Raw genomic sequence first — 20,848 nt, 5'->3', positions numbered from 1 at the left:
TGCGTGGCTGTCAGCGGCACCACCAGCACGGCTAGTCCTCGTAGGCGCCGTGAGGCTTTCCTGACGAATCGAGCACCAGCCAGTCATGCAGCACCTCCTTGTCCTCGACGCAACCGCCCTACTGTGCAGCGCCTACCCCTCGATGCTGGCTGCATCCTTTGGCATCATCATCGGTATCCTCCAGCTTGGGGCAGTTTGTTCACAGTTCCGGAGCTGACGCAGACAGCCTAGCAACTTGGAACAGCGACATTTTCAATAGGCCTTGCCTCTTTCATTGCTCATGTCAATAGGCCATGTAGTTTGTCAAGAATGTTTGTTGTTGTATTAGTTTTGAGAAACTATAAAATGGAATAATGTATGTAGTGCAAAACTACAAATAAGTCGTGTGGGTGTGTAGTTTCAGTTTCTGTGGATTTAACAGCAGCATACCACAGAAGATGATGCAGTCATTGTATCTCCTGATTGTCCGAAGGCAAATAAATATTCAAAAAGGCACAGATAATAACAAGAGATATATCACATGCTTTACTTGTGTATGCAGGCCATGGTCGAGGTGAAGTTTAAGATCTACGTGAATGCAAATAATTTCCTGTGCAGTATCCTCAAGGTTGCTTAGTTTCCCTTCTCTCAACACGGAGACGGTGATTGCAGCTTGCAGTCACTAGAAAATGTTAACTTGTATTGGTTTCAGTTTTGAAAGGCCAAGGAGTGGAATGCTTGGAAGTGAGCCACATGAACCCATGGATACAGTGTTTTATTTCAGCTTTCATTTTAAGATGAAATTTAAGGCAAGAGCCAAACTCCAGCATGGAGGATAGGAGCCGGCGTTGTAACAACTCACTGTACTAATGTCAAATGTAACATTTGATTCCTTCATTTGTTTAATGAATTTAGAGATGGGGGAATAAAAGAAATATGTTAGACAAACTGCAAATGAGTCCTGTGCTTTTCCTTGTAAGACTAATGCCTGCTCTGTTTGGTATTCTAATATTCAGTTACAACGCAAGCTCAGTCACAACACGCAAGTGTAGTGTGGTGCAAATTGCAACCATTAATCGCATCATGACATGATTGTCACCAACATCTTGTTTACAATGGCAACAAATCAAATCAACATGAATGTAAGAAATAGTAGATGTAGGCCTCGAAGCTTGGGCGCATTGACTAGTACTGCTTGCTGCTTTCGATTGCGAATGCAACACGGTGAAGTGAACATCCCACACGGACAATAGGACAAGTAATTGACAACATCCTGGGTTGCGGAAGGATCGAAATGTCGTCTCATTCATAGAGATCCGAGCTCACGGCAGCTAAATGAAATAAAACAGAAACAAGGGCGTTTTCTTCCACTATCTAAGTCTAGAAGCAGAGGTTGCAGTGATGGAGAACGCCAAGGTGGCGATGAGGAACTGAGGAAGGCAAAGTGGATGGCCCAGCTTGGCGAGGTAGCTCAAGAGCGGGTCCTGGCAGGGCACCTCGACGCCGGCTGCGAGCACAATGTCCCTGCATGACTTGTGCATCTGCAGCCTAGTGGCAGTGCGAGTTTGGACTTGTGGCGGCTGTGCTGGTAGCGCAAACCGATGAGGTAGCGGAGGTGTGGCGTGACGGCTCTGGTGCGTGAGGGAAAGCAGCCCTGCGGGCGCCCCAAAGGTTACGGCACTGGAGGCGCGCGGGTAGGGAGCCGGGGTGATGGCGGAGAGGACATCAACAACATCGCCGGTGGCGGCGGTCACCAACGAGAGAAGGCAGAGGGGAAATCAAATGAGATTCCAACCGATTTGTTATAATAAATGAAATGATGTCTAATTCTAACTTAATATAACTTTACTGTTGTGCCAAAATAGAATTACAATAATACTTATACCACTCATAGCACTAATAAACTTTTAAGTAGTATACAATTGATCTAAACCGTCGAATATTTATATACTAGTCTTTTCAAAACAGTAGTAGTACAAGGTGGTATAATGTACCCTAAAAAGCTCTCTTCCCTGGCTCTTTGTTCATAACATCCTGCGTAAGCGCATTAGTTCCACACCTACTTGTCAAAGAGATTAGGCCGAGGGATTCATGGAAACAACCTGTGGATGGCGGTGAAGCTCTGGCATTTGCACGACAGGAGTGCTAGAGCGAAGATGCAGAATAGGACGCCAGGGAGGTTGCGCATTGATGGCGCATGCCGCCTCTGATTTGGCATTGGCAGGCTCGCCCTCCCCTCCCGGCACCCCGGCTTCCTCCCCCGCTCCCGTGTGTCACTTCAATCCACAAGCCCACCACTGCACCGTCGCCACCACCATAACTCAATGCACGGGCCCTCCATTGCCAGCCAGCCATCCAACCATCACCGTTCCTGCGGCCTCTCGCAGCCGCAGCCGCAGCAGAAGCGCCTTTCCGCCTCGGCTCCGGCCGGCTCGCACTTCCCCGCAAGCGGCCACGGGTTTTGCGGTTCGCCGTGTCGGCTAGTCGCGGAATAAACGACACCGGCGTTCACGGGATCGCTCATCTATCTCGAATGGTTGGAGAATTTTTGGAGCCGAACGGACTGGGGAAGCATTAACAAACAAATCGGAAGAACATCCGCGGTAGATTCGCGGTACGATCAGGTGCCACACACCGACCGTTTCTTTGCAAGATATCTAGCTACAATGCAGAACACAGGCGGTGACCACGTACTGTAAGCGTTAGCGCCACATCCGCGGCGGCGGGGCATGCCGGCGGCGCGGCGGCGTCGGCCGCGGCCGCGGTGGGGTCGGCCTCCTGGTAGCGGGCTCGCGGTGTGGGGTCTTGCTGGCGGTGGCGGAGAACGCCTCGTCCCAGATCTCGGTGAAGGCCCGGAGGATGGCGTCGTGGTGGTGCGGCGCGTTGAGCGCCAGGAAGTGGCGGAGCAGCTCGCGGAGCTCGTCGCCCGTCGCGATCCGGTTCTCCACGACCATGTTCACCATGGAGCGCCGGAAGTCGCTCAGCGGGTCGTCGGACTGCTTCACCACCGCCACGCTCCCGTCCAGCCTGCCGGCGCCGGTGCCGTCGCAGCTCTTCGCTCTCCGGTGCTTCGGCGGGGCCGCCTGCGGTGTCGGGAAAATGCTGGCGTCTTCTTTCTTTCCGCCTTTGTCCGTGCTATGCGCCTTAAGCTGCTCCGGCGGCAATGGCAAGGGTGGTGGCGGTGTCGGCTGCTTGGAGGCGATCTCTCCAGCTTGTCTGTCGGCTTTGTCCATGTTCTTTGCCTTCCGGTGCTGCTGCGTCGTCTCAAGCTGGAAAGAAAGAGCCGGCGGTGTCGGAGAGAAGTTCCCGTGGCCTTCTTTGCTGTCGCAGCCGCTGTGCACAACAACTCGTTGCTTCACTGGCCGCGCCGGTAACGGCGGTGGAGGTGGAGGCGGCGGAGAGAAGCTGCCGTGACCTTCTTTGCTGTCGCCGCCGCCGCTGTGCACGACTCGTTGCTTCACTGGCCGCGCCGGTAACGGCGGTGGAGGCGGCGGCGGCGCCGGTGGCGAGGAGCAACCCTTGCCGGTGCTCTTCCGCCCCCACGTCACGACGCTCTGCTCGAGCTCGTTGAGCTGGCGCAGCAGGCCGGAGAAGCTCGCCGCGGCCGCCGAGCTCTCCCGCTGCTTGCAGTCCACCTCCTCCTCGCCGGCATCCCCCTCGGCGTCCTCCCACACGAAGGACGACGACGACGCGGAGGGCACGGTGAGCGTGCCCGTGGACGCGGACGCGGACGACGGGTGGTGGTGCAGCGCCGCCGCCCTGGCCCTGCGCCACGTCGCGGTCGTCGCCGTGGACGTGTCCGTGGCGGTGGCGGAGTAGGGCGACGCGGTGGACGACGCCGCCACCGCCACGGCCTTAGCGTCCCGGCAGCCGCACCCGAGCGCGAACCCGCCGCCGCCGACGCCGACGACGCCGAGGCCGAGGCGCTTCCTGGCACCAGCCGCGCCGGGGCTCATCGTGTCGCGCTCGCCGCTCACAGGAATCTTGGACGGTGGCCACCGGCCGGCCGGGGACCTTATATGCTGCGTCGTCTGTCTGGTAGCCCTCGTGAGGTGGGTTAATGTAAAGCGACGACGGTGTAGGTGGGCAAGGCTCCTTCAGGCCTTTGGGAATGGGACGGTTGCATTGAAGTGAAAAATACTAAGGTACTGTTTGGATCCCTTCCTTTGAAGGAATTGGAATCTACTTAACGGTAGGTTAGGGGGTGTTTGAACACCCTATTAAAATTTAACACCTATCACATCGGATGTTTGATACTAATTAGGAGTACTAAACATAAGTTAATTACAAAACTAATTGCACAGATGGAGTATAATTCACGAGACGAATCTATTAAGCCTAATTAGTCCATGATTTGACGATGTGGTGCTACAGTAACCATTTGCTAATGATGGATTAATTAGGCTTAATAGATTCATCTCGCGAATTAGCACAAGGTTCTACAATTAGTTTTATAATTAGCTCATGTTTAGTTCTCCTAATTAGCATTCGAACATCCGATGTGACACTGTTAAAGTTTAGCACCTCGTATCCAAACAGCCCCTTAATTTATCTTGGAACGTGGCATTCCACAACTTTCCAAAGTTTAGATATAAGCCTATCTTAAATTCATGGGGTGCGAGATGGAAATTGATTCTATAGATTATGATTATTAGAATGGAATTCAATTCTTATAGCACGCTCTTGAACTCGCTTCCCTATATAGAAGTGCAGCACATGAGTATCTCTCGCATATCGCCAACAATAATATACAAATATATTCCACATACAATTATATTAGCTTAATTAATTTGTGTCTAAATTATGATTATTAGAATGGAATTCAATTCCAATGATCCAAACGGGACCTAACAGTATTCGTGTAAAACTCCTGATTTTTCAGAAAGGTCTCCGAACACTATTTAAGCAGGCAACTGTGTTGGCGAATAAATTTTCAAAAACTGTATATTGACAAATAGCAAACAGTAGAAGGGAAGTGTAGAACTGATCGGCCGGCCGGCCGTTGCTTCTTTTTGTCTCCTCATTAACATTGCGTAGCCATTGGACCGTATCCTTCGGCGCGATAGCTTGATAGATACACGGGAACTACTAGCGAATAATACTCGTCCCGCTCGCCCGGCCGCATGTGCAATCATACGCTAGGCGCCGCTGGGCAGGTTTCGATACGGTCCCTGGAGCGGCGAGGGAATGCTAGATCGGGCATGCGCGTCAGGCTACCGATCGGAAGCGCCAGTGAGATTGGGATCGGAGGAGGCGGAATTTTCTGGCTCCGGTGTCCGACTGTCCGTGATCCGATGGTTCCTTTGGATAGAGGGGGTGAGCTGCGAGTTCCGAGGGGCTTGTCCGTACTGGGAGAGAGCCGGCAGGCGGCAGCCATGGCCATGCGCTCCGCTCGATTTCTGCAGGTCTATCTCGCCCGGGCAGTCTCATGTGCAGCAGGCATGATCGAATGATCCAAGCGTGAAGAGCGTAGGACGATCATGCATATCCTAACGCGAGGGCGCACATGGGGATCGTAGATTCGTAGTAGTATGGAAGACTTGGGTAGTAAACAGATCGTCACGAGTCTCGTTACCTGAGTCAACTACTAAATTGGTGCCGCATGTATATATGCTATCCTCTAATCTTGTACCGTAGGTCCCACCCATGCCGCGAAACGAATCTCACTCGGATCATCTGATTGGGGCGTGAGGGAGCATCGTTCTCGTGACAGTGCAATGGAGGAGTCCAGCATACATGGGACAGTTAGGACTACTCCTTGCATATTCCACACAAATCCTGCCTCTAGCTCGTCCACAGATTTGTCCATGAGTAGACATAAAAAAGCTTGTCAGACTGCAACTGAAAACTAATGGTTCTCGATAACTACCGAACTAGTGCGTATAGTAGCATCTGAAGTTCTGAACTTGTCTCGTCTCAAAGGCATCTTGGTTCCTGAATCAAACTGTCTGGTGACAACTTAACGGTGCCAAAAGCCACCATGCTGACATCGGCGACAATGCACTTCCAGTGGCCTGCCCATCCGGGCTCCTTCCTTCAATGAAGGAGAAGAGGACAAGCATGATGATATAGAAGGATGTTTTTTTTGATAAAGATGCAGGAGGATGATGTTGTGGGAGAAGGAGGGTGTTTGTTTCCTAGGGGCTAAACTTTAGCCCCCTCTCACATCGGTTGTTTGGATACTAATTAGGAGTATTAAATATAGGTTAATTACAAAATTAATTGCACAGATGGAAGCTAATTCGTGAGACGAATCTATTAAGCCTAATTAATCCATGATTTGACAATGTGGTGTTACAGTAACTATGTGCTAATGATGGATTAATTAGGCTTAATAGATTCGTCTCACGAATTAATCCGGACTTTTGCAATTAGTTTTATAATTAGCTCATATTTAGTTCTTTTAATTAGCATCCGAATATTCGATGTCATTAAAATTAATCAAAGTTCCAAACACGCTCTAACTTGCAAACATGCACGAGGGGATCAAGCTTTGGCCAGAGGGAACACTAGCGGACTAGCCTGCTGCCGTGGGCATAATTGTTCCGGGGAGAGGCAGCTACCCGCCGCCCTGCATATCATGGCGTCCAACTGTCGATGTGATGTGCTGATAAGCTCCGTCCCCCGACATGCACACGACAAAAATGGAACAGTGAGGACGGCTCGCAAGCTCCAGGTTGGTGCATCTCGGCTCTCGGGGTGTGCCGTCGTGGGAAATCGGTGGCTTTGGCCGCGTTTGGCAGCCTGCACGTAGGTTGGTTGGGTCAGGCCCAGCTGGTGGTGTTGGCTAGTCTGATCAGCTTCCCGGGCCAGGCGTATACGGTGCAAAAACAGCCCACCAGCCTGCACCGCGTGGAACGTAAAAGCTAGCCATTTCACGCCGTGCAGGTCCACGCAAGCACGTTTTCACGCACGCGAAGGGAAGCGCGGGAGACGAACGCTGCCTGGCACCATTATTTGGACCGGTTAGGGTTACCACCACCGGTATATAGCGTTGGCCTCCCGGCACGTCGCTCTCCTTCCCCGCAGACGCGCTACCTCCATCGACTCCTCCACTCCTCTCTCATGTCTCCCTTTCGCACTTGACTCCACTTCTCTACTCTCATCCCAGTGACTTTAGGGCGGAGGCGACAACACGGCTGGTGGCGGGGTGCCTGATCCGGAGGCGTTCGTGGTTGCCTGCACCGGCGGCTGTGGGTATTTCTTCACCGGTGAGCGTCGAGTCTCCGTCAGCAACGAACACTGGATCTGTGCTTCGTCTTCATCATCGAGCAGATCTGCTACTTCTTCGTCCCCGACAACTTGAGCAACATCTTCGTCCCCGACGTGATCTGCTTCTTCCTCTCCACCGAGCAGATCTGCGTCGTCTACTTGCTGTTCCAGGCGTCCCTCGGCTCGTCCACCGGCACGCGTTACTTCCTCATCTTCCCCACGACTATCGTCTTAACTTTCGCGGAGGTATGGCCCGGATCCACTATCCTCACAGTTAGGGTGGAGGTTCATCTTGTTTGCGATGAGGTAGTGTCTCCTACTATGAAGTCTTCGTATTGTTGTTCGATCTTTTATGATTTGTTGGGTGGAATCTCTCAGGTTAATCCTGGATCTACTATCCTCTTGTAGTTGGGGTGGCTTTTCATCTTGTTTGCTATCTCTTACGATGGAGTCTTCGTATTGTTGTTTGATCTTTTACGATTTATTGGGTGGAATCCCTCGTGTTAGGGTTCCCGCGGAGTGGATCTGATATTACGGTTTCTTTGTACGGTTAGTGGGGTATCCTTGCCAGATCTGCATGTCTATTTGGTGCACTGTCCTATCTCTATGCCTTAGCTTGTTGTTTACAGTCGATTCATAAGGTTATTTACTATTCATGTGTAGTTACCGCGTGGATGTGAACTTGTTGCTATGAACCTGTCTCTAATGTTGGTCTGTGTTGATAACGAGGAGTCTGTCCGGAGCTAATATGGTTGTTTTGTGAAATAATGAGCCTCTGTTCACCATCCGCGGCGCTAGCGTTGCCTCGCCACTGCTGGTCTTGCCACATCCCGAGCTTCCCTCCGAGGTACTAACTGATAAGATGGATGCATTCAGGTCAACTGATGTACATTCAAGAACTCATTACTAAGCTGCAAATATTTCAAACCGATTGGATCTGCACAGCTCTAGCATTTATCTGTGTATGGTCCAAAATTCAATTTTAAATAGCCAAACACTCTACAATCTCTACCTAATAAGCGCGGTTGTTTCTTCCAACTGTCGTGGTTATTTTGTAAAAAAAAATCCCTCAATTTTTTCGTAATCAACCTGCAATCCTTGGAATATGTCTTGATAATTTTGCAAAAAGATCTCTAAATTTTACTGCAATTGAACCGAGATCCAACCTTTGCTCCTGTTCAACACACATTTCCCCACCCACTCACCCTTGCTTGCCCTACCACCCCATCCCAACTAAACCCTGATGCCTACACGCAAAGCGCCGCCACCCCCTTTCAGCACCCACACGAGCGCCACCGCCCGCCAGAGGACGCATCGGAGCCGCTCCCCACCGGTGAAGGACCTCCGCCTGAGGATCCTCTCCAGCTTCGACGTGCCCACAAAGAAAATACTAAAATGTATCCACGTATCATGTTGTTTAAGAAAATACCGTATCCACGTATCCGTATCAGGGTAGCATAGGTGCCATATAGACACGTACCTTTCTATGGTGCTTGATCAAGGCATAATATTTCTATGTTGAAATTCATACATTTTTTCTGCTACTCTGTATTAAATTGAGAAAAACAGCCACAACATCTCATTGTAACCACATCATACAAGAAAAGTTGCATGTTTTGAGATTAATAATTTAGGATATATTTATTTGAGGTCCGTAGCAAACGTACGAGCACATCAGCTAGTTAATTTAAATATCCGTATTCCATACATCTAAAGTCAACACATTTGGACCCAGGACACACTAGCTAGGGTGCGTCCCTTTTCCATATGAAGGAAATCAAGCATGTTTATTATGCCCTGCAAAATAAATACCGTCGTCAACGGTGCACGAGTTTAGCGACAGGAAAATGGTGGAAAGGACCAAGAATAATGTGGCCAAAAAGTACGACGCTGGATATCCACGGTGTAAGACAAAAGTCGGTGGTGATGGATAAAGTTTAGACGCCGTGGTTGGGCATCTCAGACCATCTCTGAAACTCGCCCAGCATATAACCCCTGGTGGTCACTGAAACGAAACACACATCCTCCATAGTGCATCACATCCACTTCCCTGCAGACCGCACGCAAGACGCAAACAAGAACGGCCGCCGGCCGTCTCGCGCCGAGACACGTACCAGGGCTCGCAGCCGAAAATGGACTCGCTACCGCTGAGCCTCACGGTGCTGCTCCCCCTTTCGCTTGCCCTGCTGCTAGCGCTCCACCTCGCGCGCCAGCGCCGCGGCGCCGGCGGCAAGAACCGGAAGTACCCGCCCGTGGCCGGCACCGTGCTACACCAGCTGCTCAACTACGACCGCTTGATGGAGTACCAGACCGAGCTCTCCCGCAGGCACCGCACCTTCCGCGTGCTCACCCCGACCGGCAACGACGTCTACACCGTCGACCCCGCCAACGTGGAGCACGTCCTCAAGACCAGCTTCGCCAACTACGGCAAGGGGGCGACGATGCACGACGTGATGGAGGACCTCCTCGGCGACGGCATCTTCAACGTGGACGGCGACAAGTGGCGGCACCAGCGGAAGGTCGCCAGCCACGAGTTCTCCGTCCGGGTGCTGCGTGACTACAGCAGCGGCGTGTTCCGCGACACCGCCACGGAGCTCGCGGGGATCGTGGCCGCCGCGGCGCGGGGCGACGGGGGGATCAGGGTGGACATCGCAGACCTGTTGATGCGGTCGACGCTGGACTCCATCTTCAAGGTCGGGTTCGGCGTCAACCTGGGTTCGCTGTCCGGGTGCAGTAAGGAGGGCGCGGAGTTCGCCAGGGCGTTCGATGACGCCAGCGAGCAGGTGATGTACCGGTTCTTCGACTTGCTCTGGAAGGCCAAGAGGCTCCTCAACGTCTCGTCGGAGGCGGCCATGAAGCGCTCGGTCCGCACGATCAACGACTTCGTGTACGCCGTCATCGACAGGAAGATCGAGCAGATGAGCAGCGACCAACAAGAATTCGTGCGCTCATATACTTGACAGGACAATTCATGATGCATGGAAGCACATGCAGGGTTCTGACACGGCGATGTTTCTCTCTGGCAGGCCAAGAAAGAGGACATCTTGTCGAGGTTCCTGCTCGAGAGGGAGCAAGACCCCGGCTGCTTCGACAACAAGTACCTGCGGGACATCATCCTCAACTTCGTCATCGCCGGCCGCGACACCACGGCGGGGACTCTGGCCTGGTTCCTCTACGTGCTCTGCAGGAACCAGCACATCCAGGAAAAGGTCGCGCGGGAGGTGCGCACCGCCGCCGCCACAGGCGACCGCGACGTCGGCGCCCAGGAGTTCGTCGCGAGCCTGACGGAGGACGCCATCAGCAAGATGCAGTACCTGCACGCCGCGCTGACGGAGACCCTCCGGCTGTACCCGGCCGTGCCCATCGTAAGTTGGCAGTGCCCGCAACCCGGCACGCAGCGTAAGGTTCAAAACCTTACACTTACGCCATGACTCGATTGGCGGGTGATGGATTTCGTTGGTGGCTACTAACTGCTGTTGCAGGATCTCAAGTGCTGCTTCTCGGACGACACGTTGCCGGACGGCTACGCTTTGAAGAAAGGGGACGCGGTGCACTACCAGCCGTACGCCATGGGCAGGATGGATTTCCTATGGGGCGCGGACGCTGAGGAGTTCAGGCCGGAGAGGTGGCTCGACGACGATGGCGTATTCGTCCCTGAGAGCCCCTTCAAGTTCACGGCTTTTCAGGTGAGTTCCGGCACCATTTCGCTATACGGATTGAGTTGCTCAATATAATCTGCAGTGACATCTTTTGTCGTCTGATTGAGTTGCTCAATATACAGGCAGGGCCTCGCATCTGTTTGGGAAAGGAATTCGCGTACAGGCAGATGAAAATCTTCGCGGCTGTGCTTCTCTACCTCTTCAGATTTGAAATGTGGGATGCCAACACCACCGAGGGCTACCGGCCTATGCTCACGCTTAAAATGGACGGGCCGCTCTATGTTCGTGCGTCGCCCCGGCGGGCATCGTGCTGTACTCGTGCCTGAGATCAAAAGGTCAAACGTCTGCATCTCTTTTTATCCGGCAATGGGAGAACTGAGAAGTAGTCCGGCCTCTGCCTATGTGGAGGCATGGACTCTTTATTACTTCCTCTGGCAGTATAATTTGACTCCGTCGAAAATTACTATTCGTTTTGATTTTTCTAGGTGCATAGCTTTTGATATGCACCTAGATATATATTATGTCTAGATACATAGCAAAAGTTATGCGCCTAGAAAAATCAAAACGAATAGTATTTTAGGATGAAGGGAGTATATACAAAATTGTAAGTCACTTTAGTTGTTCGAAACGTCAAGTGATCGAGGACGGTGGACGGATGTAGTACTTTGCTAGTCATATATAAAGCAAATATGATTAATATATTATTTGCAAAAAATATGATTAATATATCGAACATCAACATGGTCTATATGTGCGAAAGTGTAAGACGTTTTAATTTGTTCAAAGTAAAGCTTCTATAATTTTGATGAAGTTAAAAAAATGCACATCTACTCCCTCAACTTAGTATTTATTAAAATATCTTACATTTGGATCAAATGAGTTATTTTGAAATGATTACTTTTTAAGATACTCCCAATTTCCAAACTATTTTTGGATAGTCTACCTTAGTACCAAGATTAGAAAAGATGACTCCTAAATAGTAATATATCACCAACGATATTAGAGTGTGTGGCGGATTCCGACCCAGCTCGCTATATCTATGAGCTGGCGTCCCACCAGGCTCAAGTCCACTGGAGCCCAGAACAATAAGGCCTCGGGCCTTACTCAACCCAAAAGGCTAGCCTGATGAGTGAGGGCTGCCCTACCTTATATGTTGTGCCCCCATTATCAATCTTTGATGTCAGACTAAACTTTACAATATCCCCCATCACACATTGGGCCTAATTTTTACATCACAAGCAACCCATGTGATCTTCCAAAAGATTATCTCAGACAGTGAGTCCAACTCTCCAGTCACAACATAACCACATGTAACCCTCCAGAAACGTTCATGGGCTCCCTTGATCACTATGTGACTCCGAAGATTTCCAGGATTCCTGACATTTGGTTCTAATACCACTTGGTAGAGTACGCAGCAGATTCCGATCTAGCTCTCTATACTCAGGAATCGGCACCCCACCAGGAACATATCCATCAGAGGCCGCAACAACAAAACATCAGGTCTAACTTAACCCAAAAACTAGCTTGATAGATGAGAGCTGCTTCACCTTATATGTTGTGCTCCCCCACCATCAATTTTCGATGTGGGATTTTTAGTCCTATCAAATTGGAATAATTTAATAAGTCAAATTGCTTTCTTAGAGGAACTCCTCCACTCCTCTCCTCTCCTCTCATCCTAGTGACTTTAGGGCGGAGGCGACAGTGCGGCTGGTGGTGGGGCGCCTGATCCAGAGGCGTCTGTGGTCGCCTGCACCAGCGGCCGCGGGTACTTCTTCACCGACGAGCGCGGGTACTTCTTCACCGACAAGCGCGAGTACTTCTTCACCGGCGAGCGCCGGGTTTCCGTCAGCAACGAACACTAGATCCGTGCTTCGTCTTCGTTACCGAGCAAATCTACTTCCTCTTTGTCCCTGACAACTTGAGCAACATCTTCGTCCCCGACGTGACTTGCTTTTTCCTCTCCACTGAGCAGATCTGCGTTGTCTACTTGCTAGTCCAGGCGTCCCTCGGCTCGTCCACTGCACGCGCTACTTCCTCATCTTCCCCACGACGGTCAGCTTCATCTTCCCGGAGGTATGGCCCGGATCCACTATCCTCTTGCAGTTAGGGTGGAGTTAGTCTTGTTTGCGATGGGTTAGGGCCTCCTACAATGGAGTCTTCGTATTGTTGTTCGATCTTTTACGATTTGTTGGGTGGAATCTCTCAGGTTAGGCCTGGATCTATTATCCTCTTGCAGTTAGGGTGGCTTCTCGTCTTGTTTGCAATGGTGTAGGATCTCCTATGATGGAGTCTTCGTATTGTTGTTCGATCTTTTACGATTTATTGGGTGGAATCCCTCGTGTTAGGGTTCCCACGGAGTGGATCTAATATTACGGTTTCTTTGTGCGGTTAGTAGGGTATCGTCGCCGGATCTGCAGCTCCATTTGATGCACTGTCCTGGCTTCTATGCCTTGGCTTGTTGTTTACAGTCCATTCATGAGGTTATTTACCATTCATGTGTAGTTACCGTGTGGATATGGACTTGTTGCCATGAACCTATCTCTAATGTCAGTCTGTGTTGATGACGAGGAGCTTGCCCGAGGCTAATATGGTTGTTCTATGAAATAATGAGCCTCTGGGAGGCTACCTTGGGTAGCAGCCATGGCAATGATGCTGTTGTGGGATTTTCTTTGTTCGATGACGATGAGGAGGAGCCCCTAGGAGGGTAATTTTCGTAGCTTCTGGGGCAATGATACCTGTTGGACCTGTTTCCTTGTATGCTAGCTGGTTTTGGAGGATGATGTGTTCAGGAGGATCCTCTGGGAGGCTACTTTGGTTGCAGCCAAGGCAGTAATACCTGTTCGACCTGTTAACTTGTTTGTTGGGTATTTTTGGTTGATGATGTGTTGAGGAGGAGCCTCTGGGAGGCTACTTTGGTAGCAGCCAAGGCAATGACCCCTCTATTACCACGCTGCTGTATACTGCCACACCTTAGGATGTCTTTAGTTCCATTTCAGTACTCTAGTTCTAAAATTTCTTTATTACCATGCCATAACGTAGATGGAGTTGCATGACTACCATACCAGGATGGCTTCTCAAGATGCTGCTCTTGTTGTTGTATGCATTGCATTTCTGTACACTAGGCTTAGGAGGGACAGATCTAATTTAGATGAGGAAGAGAACTCTGTTTGGGTTCCTAGGGCAGTGTTCGATGCTGAGAGGCAAGCAAACCTAGATAAGATATATAACTGCACATAGATTGAGTTTGTAAGCATGCTAAGGATGCGTAAAGCTCCTTTCTTTTAATTGGTTAACCTGTTTAGGGAGAGGCACCTCCTAGAGGACTGCATACACACTAGTGTTGAGGAACAGGTTGCCATGTTCCTCCACATTGTGGGACACAACCAGAGATTTAGGGTGATCCATCACACCTTTAAAAGATCCATAGAGACTATCAATAGGTACTTTGCAGAGGTGCTTTATGCAGTTGGGGAGCTGAGGGGTGAGATAATCAGAGCCCCTGATGGTGCCACCCATCCTAAAATCCTTGGAAGTCAGAGATGGAACCCATACTTAAAAGTACTTGGGTAGTTTGTATTGTATGTTGTTGCTGCACTTTTATTTACACAATACATGGTACATTGATGTATGCATGTTAATTCTCCTAGGACTGCATTAGAGCTATTGGTGGCACCCACATTCTTGCTGGAGTGCCATTTAAGATGTAGGCTGCTTTTAGAGGTTGTAAGAGCAGCACAACACAGAATGTGCTAGCTGCTATTGATTTCAACATGAGGTTCACCTATGTCCTTGCATCATGAGCTGATCCTAGCTGATGCATTAGAGTGGGTGTCGGCCATACATCTATAGGCCCATCGGAAGGTTTGGACAATCCTAATTATGGGGCTGTACACCGAGATGTGTCAGATATGGAAACTATGGTGTAGGACAGCGTGGTCTACATGGAGGACAAGAACTAGTCGAGGATTAGAAAACTACTCATAGCAATTAGAGTAGGATTATCTGGTCGAATCCGACTAGTATTCTTATAAAACAACCAACCTGTAACCCTGCCTCCGGAAATATAAGATGAGGCAGGGACCCCCTCCAAACAAGTTCAATTAATACAATACAACCAACACGCAGGATGTAGGGTATTACGAGACATAAGCGGCCTGAACCTGTCTAAATCATCTGTTTGAGTTCACTTGAGCTTGGTGAGTAAGACCTCTCGGTAGGACACAAGTAACCTTCTCTAACGCCTCCGTGTTCCTAGTGGCAATGATGTAAAGGTGGGTAGCATGCATGCCGCAAGATGTTGCCTACATATTGAGGTAAACCAGGTATACCTTGCCTTGATTGCCTCACTTTTAGGTAGCTCCTTGCCGCGTGCATCTGCACCTGAGCTGAGCCTAAAGAAGAAGCCTTGTCTCTTATTGTGCTGCCTTGTTTGTTTTTCATAAGTTGTGACATTTATGTCCATGGCGATGTTAATGCATGGTGATAACCGAACGTCTTAACAATTGCAGGATCCTCGCAGGTGTTAGCTCATAGTGATGCGGTCAGGGGTTCCTCTGACTGCCTCACTAGGAGGCAAGTTCTGCTTGTGTCCTATTTCATAGGCAAGTAATTTCACCTGAGCCATGTCTTACTTTTTTTCCCAATGATGACAGACTTTTCTTTTCCCAGATGCATTCTGTCTGAGCCTTCATTCACACCTACATAGCTTCCCTGACTTGTGAATTGTATTTCTGTTTCCCATGTTGGTAGTTTTGACTGGTGGCAATGGTGCTTGGAGATGTTGCCCGTTTGTGACGACCGACCCCTAATCTTCCGAGTTAATCTTAATCGAAGCCCTTGATCATAGTCATCTGTCTTGTTTACCGTGCCTAAGTGCTCAGCCTTCCGCCCGGTCCCGACCCCGGAGACCCGACCCCTCCCCGTTTCGCTCCTCTCCCGACCCCGGCAAGCTCGGCCCGCAGTCGGATCCTTCTAAATCTTCCTCAAACGTCCGTTCTATCCACCCGGTGGACCCGCGAGATCTTTTCCCCCAGATCCTCCGCGACAGGCGCACTCGAGTTGCATGCCGCTTCAGAGTCTCCCTGCCGCGTGGCTCGTCTTCTCCGACGCCCGCCGCGCAGTTTTGTCTCTGGCTCGCGACCAAGTGGGTTCTCGCGCCCCCTTCCCCAATGGCAGCGGAAGCCCCTCTGCAACCTTTCTGCAGAGCCTCGCCTCCCGCGCCCATCATCACGCCGCCAGATCCCGGCCCCAGAGCCCGATGTCGCCCGTCTTTTCCGTCACTTCGACCACAGTCGCGCCGCCTGGTCTCCGCTACACGACGATTCCTCCATCGCCAACCCCGACCACGGCAGCGACAGCTCCTTTCCCCGCCCTGTCAGAAGCCGCCCGACAATCTGTTGCTCCGCGCTCGCCCGCGGCTGCCCGTCTTCTCACCTGTGCGCCCTCGATTCTAGCGCCGTTAAACTGGTCGCTTCCATCTAATCTTCCGCATGGTGACGCCCGCCTTCCGCCAAATCTCAACCACCGGTCTACCCGCTCCTACGCCGCCCTGACGGCAGAGCCCAATGCCCGCTGGCGTCATCCCCGGAGTCCTGCACGACCGCCCTCTTCGCTCAATCGCCGCCACGGCAGAGCACTCCATTGCTTCACGCGCCGCTTCCTTTCTCAGTTCCAGCAGCTATAAAAGGAATGCACCAGCCGCCGGAGTTCCCTCCGCCATTGTTGCCTTCAGCCATTCTCTTGCTCCCTGCTCAAGCTCCTAGCGCCATCCACCAAGTTCTTGGGGAACTCTTCCCTCAGCTTCCCTCAGTTTTCTCCAGGTCACCAGCAGCTTACTCCTCCGTGCTGCGTAAAAGCTCTCTTGTGATCTGCAAGAAACACCGCCGCCACCATAGCATTCCCAGTCTTAACCCTTGTTCAAAGCTTTAGTTCCTCCGCCCAAGTCTGCTTCTTCCCGACCCCAAGCTTTCCTTTCAGGAAGAAGGTGAGTTGCCGACCCCAGTCCGCTTCGCCCGACCCCTCCTATCCGCCCGACCCCGGTTCCGTCTCGCCCGACCCTATCTATTCCGCCGATCCTTATCCGCCTCGCCCGAGGGTTCGGCTGTGATCTTTTTCTTTAACCCGAGGGTGTATGTGTAAAATTTAGGAACCCTTCAGCGCTTGCGTCTGAGGATTCCTAGTATACCACATCCTCCAGTTCAAGGATCAGATCATAAAGTTCCTTTACGATCCTTACCTCTTGATCATCACCAGCTCTCTCGAACCTCCCCACCCTCCTGCTCCTTGTCGCGAGTTTCTGGGCTCAGGCGAGCCAGCGTTGCTGTTGAAATAACCGTCTATGCTAACTTTTGCATTGCATTTGTGTAGAGCTGCACCTCGCCGACGGCTTCTACGAGCTACACCCGGCGCCAGAAGAAGAAGGTGTAGCCGAGCTCCTACCCGCCGAAGCCGAAGTCACCCCCGTACTCGAGCAATTTTCTTCCTCTTTGCTCGAAGGCAAGCCCCGGTTGCATGAAAACCCTGCGTGCTTTACCAAACTTGCGCATGCCTTCTGTGACATGCTTGTGCATTTACGTATAGGAGTTGTTTGAAGCCCTAGATGCATAACTTAGTTATCCCCATGATCTGAGCACTAGCTGTTGGACCGAGTAGATGCATTGCTTAACTAGGAGACGGTAAAAGCCGAGTGATTCCCTATCACTCGCGAGTTGTAGGAGTTGCATGTTTACCCTTTCTGTTATAAGTATAAGGACGATGGACGGGGCAGGGTTTTGGTAACTCTTTGGTGGTCGGATGGTTGCCCCGTCTGTCTATGAAATCTGCTAAGGCCCGACAGTGGTGGTGTTCGTGATCAAGTGTTTGAAAGTACTAGCCTCATACTTAGTATGGGATGAGGAAGCCTAGTACCGGATTGAACCTAGACGTGAGCGGTCGCCCCATTGTTCTTGGAACGGAGTTTCCCCTACTGGTTATCGCACGTGGTGGCAAGCGTGGTCACAGGACGGCAGAGGCCGGGTCTGTGGAACCTTGCACCAAAGGAAATGGGCCCGACACGGGTTAGGGGATTGATGGGGAAGGCCGACACAGGAAGCGACCTCCGGGTGCGCGGATGTCGTGAGGCTAGGTTCACCATGCATGGTTAAAGAACTCGAATCGATTCGTCTGCCTCTCACAGCTTGAGATTGCTTGATCGCTATGTCACCCTGAGTAAATGAGGAATCTGATGATGACATGTTTATTGATTTATATTTACCTCTTGTGTGGCTCTATGATTGCTTAGAATAGGTTGCAAAACCTAGACCGGCTAATGAACTTAGAACCGGAGCTAAAACTTGAAAATAGGGTTTTTACTTAGTGCTTTTGGCAAACAAACCCCTCAGCCAAAAAGCCCTGCATGTCTAGAAGGAGGAGTAGTGTTACTCCCATCGGTTAAGTCTTGTTGAGCTTAGTAGCTCAGCCTTGTTGTGGCTCCTGTTTTTCAGGTGAAGCTGCTGCTCCCGACCCCTCTCTTGCTGGCGCTTGGCCGCCCCAGCTCCCGCCGGGCTGGACGGTCGAGTGGGATCCCTCCTCGGACGGCGAGGAAAGGAATCAGTGATGTCCCGGCTGGCCTCACCAGGACATCCGACCCAGACGAAGACTTCCGCTAGTGTTTTCCTCTGTTGTTTCTTTGAACCTTGTAAAACTCTGATGTTGGTTTTTATGGTCGAACTAAATGGATAAATTTGCCTAACTCAGTGGACTCGTTGTATTCTCTGGAACCACTCACCTTCGTGTGGGTTGCTAAACTCGATCCTGTTCAAGTGGTTAAATCGGAGGAAATCCGACGGCACTTCGTGTTAACTTGGTTTAGGCAGGAGTGTCGCATGTTAGGCGGCTCAACCCTGCGTGATCAAGCTAATCCGAAGTGGATCCGCCACACCGTTGCTGCCAAGTTCATGGTTTTCGATGGTGTTTGTTTCAAGAAGATTGACTTCAGTCATACTGCATGCACAATTTGTTCTTCTTTTGATGTTCATGTTGGAGTTATGGGTGGGAGGCCTTAATCACCTTGGTTGACCTAATTTCATGTCAAAATCCTAGTTTTGTGGTTCTAATTTCACTACTTCAAGTCATTTGTGCAAGTTTACATTGTTCCTTGTTGGTTCACATGCAACTGTCATGCAACATACCTCTTAATGATATTACCATACTACTTAATTACTTTCTCAAACTGATATAATTAGCTTTCTATGTAAATTTATATTATATTTGAACTGATAACCTCCCTGATTAGGTCTTTTCAATAAGAGTTTATGCATTCATCATTTGTTCTCTGCATTTCTGGGCGCCTGTGGCTGGGTGGTATACTTCACCATGGCCTGCACATGGTAAGGGCACCTATCCCTTGTGCATGCCACCAAACGCCATATGTAGATGGCAGTTTGGGGTAGTTATGGGGGGTCCACAGCCAGCCCATCATAACAAATACAATCCCACCAGCACCATGGGATGCAGATTTGCCAATCAACATCTTTGCACCCCATGAGCCTAGCCCTTTTGGCTCGGACCTAGCTCACGGGACCGGCTGAGCCTATACAGGCTACCAAATGAGCCCTTTGTGTTCTACATGATTGCAACCGTATCAGGGTACACGAGCACATTAGCCCGTGAGTGGTGGCTCCACGCCTCCACCCAGGCGACGTGATGATTGAGGAGCGATGGCCAACAATGCCCGTGCATGGTGCATCCGTGGTTCGTGGAGCATGTGAGATGGGCAACTGTTTGGAAGTTGAGCTGTTGTCTTGGAGTGTGCGAGATGTCCAAATAAAATGCGTTCCTTTATGTGTTGTATGCGCGATTAACATCCTTTTCACTTTTGATTTGGACACTATGAAAATTCAGACTCTGGGCTAGCACGATCCATTCTTGTGCTGCCTTTCCCCACTCTGTGGGCTGCACTGTTAAGATTGATGTGCATCTAGGAAGGGAGAGAGTCCGAGACATCTTTGTCCACAATACTTCATGGGACACATGTAAAACGCCCCCCAAAAAGGCCTAAACATATTGCGCGGCGACAACCCAACCAACCCGGCTGAAAAGCGTCCGCCATTTTGCTGAGCCAACACTGAATCCTCGTACACCGGCCCATAGAAACCACTCCCCAAAGCCGTGGATCCTATATGGCTTCCGGTAGCTATTTAGTTATTTGGCTTCCAATGTTTGAGATCTGTGCGACAACTCTCATCCATCGGATGCACCTCCTCAACCCTAGTCTCCACCACCACTGTGCTGCCCCTTTGCCGCCGCCGCCGCCGCCATCGCCACCGCCCATGGCCCTTGCACCTAGCCGCACCACCGCCAGCGGCCCTCGCACCAGGCCGCGTTGCTGCTAGCGCCCGCGGCTCCCAACCGCGCCACCTCCCGCGGTCCCTACGCCTGCGCCGCCACGTGCCCTCAGGGCTGCGCGCGCGGTCGCTGCCCGCACCCCCTCACGCCGCCACCTATCGGTGTTTTGTACCGTCGATCAGTGATGGTGCGCCGCGCTTTCCTCACTTCTGATGGCTAGCACACAAGAGACAAGGAGTTATACTGGTTTGGGAAGATTCCCATATCCAGTTTTGGCAGGAGTCGTGTTCCTTGGATCAAGTGCACTGGGGTTACAATGGAGTGCTTGCAAGCAAGCGTTCGTGTGATATGTGGGTGTATGTGTGGAATGCGAGAGAGCAAGAAGGAAGGCCCAGTTCCCCTTATATAGGCTAGGGACCGGGTGACAATGTTGAGAAATGGAGGGGCTCCCCGACCTCGGAGGTTGGGGGTTGTGGCATGGTCGAGCAGCCTTGCACCGATGGGCCTTCTTGTCCTGTCTTCTTGGCCGGTCGTGGGCTTCGTATGCCCTGTACGGTGGCTCTTGTGCGACGTGGGCCGCTTACGCACGGCCTGACCTGCTCTGCGACGTGCTCCGTCCCATCCGCCAACCCCGTGGCAGTGAACGGGACAAAAGCTCCCACTGATGTCTGTAC

The 20,848-nt window shown here is 51.1% G+C and overlaps 2 protein-coding genes across 2 annotated transcripts; one reads left to right on the top strand and one right to left on the bottom strand.

The window, feature by feature from the left end:
* Positions 1-1,762: 1,762 nt before the first annotated feature.
* LOC117862854 (uncharacterized) lies at positions 1,763-4,075 on the bottom strand. The gene has a single exon (XM_034746386.2). The coding sequence runs from the start codon at positions 3,933-3,935 to the stop codon at positions 2,682-2,684; it is 1,254 nt and encodes a 417-aa protein (XP_034602277.1). The 5' UTR covers positions 3,936-4,075; the 3' UTR covers positions 1,763-2,681.
* Positions 4,076-9,140: 5,065 nt separating this feature from the next.
* Positions 9,141-11,600, top strand: LOC117863737 (cytochrome P450 704C1). The gene is made up of 4 exons (XM_034747561.2): positions 9,141-10,133; positions 10,218-10,556; positions 10,674-10,877; positions 10,973-11,600. The coding sequence occupies exons 1-4, from the start codon at positions 9,324-9,326 to the stop codon at positions 11,174-11,176; spliced, it is 1,557 nt and encodes a 518-aa protein (XP_034603452.1). The 5' UTR covers positions 9,141-9,323; the 3' UTR covers positions 11,177-11,600.
* The last annotated feature ends 9,248 nt before the right edge of the window (positions 11,601-20,848 follow it).

This window comes from Setaria viridis, chromosome 7, assembly GCF_005286985.2.
Source record: "Setaria viridis chromosome 7, Setaria_viridis_v4.0, whole genome shotgun sequence".
Taxonomy (NCBI): Eukaryota; Viridiplantae; Streptophyta; class Magnoliopsida; order Poales; family Poaceae; genus Setaria; species Setaria viridis.
The sequence above is the reverse complement of the archived record's forward strand: the minus strand, read 5'-3'. Positions and strand labels throughout refer to the sequence as shown.

What these genes read in the sequence shown, in the direction of transcription:
- LOC117862854 (XM_034746386.2), bottom strand. Translation starts at nt 3,935, where the DNA reads ATGAGCCCCGGCGCGGCTGGTGCCAGGAAGCGCCTCGGCCTCGGCGTC.
- LOC117863737 (XM_034747561.2), top strand. Translation starts at nt 9,324, where the DNA reads ATGGACTCGCTACCGCTGAGCCTCACGGTGCTGCTCCCCCTTTCGCTT. An exon ending in TGTACCCGGCCGTGCCCATC is followed by an intron (nt 10,557 to 10,673) that starts GTAAGTTGGCAG and finishes CTGCTGTTGCAG; the next exon opens with GATCTCAAGTGCTGCTTCTC. An exon ending in TCAAGTTCACGGCTTTTCAG is followed by an intron (nt 10,878 to 10,972) that starts GTGAGTTCCGGC and finishes CTCAATATACAG; the next exon opens with GCAGGGCCTCGCATCTGTTT.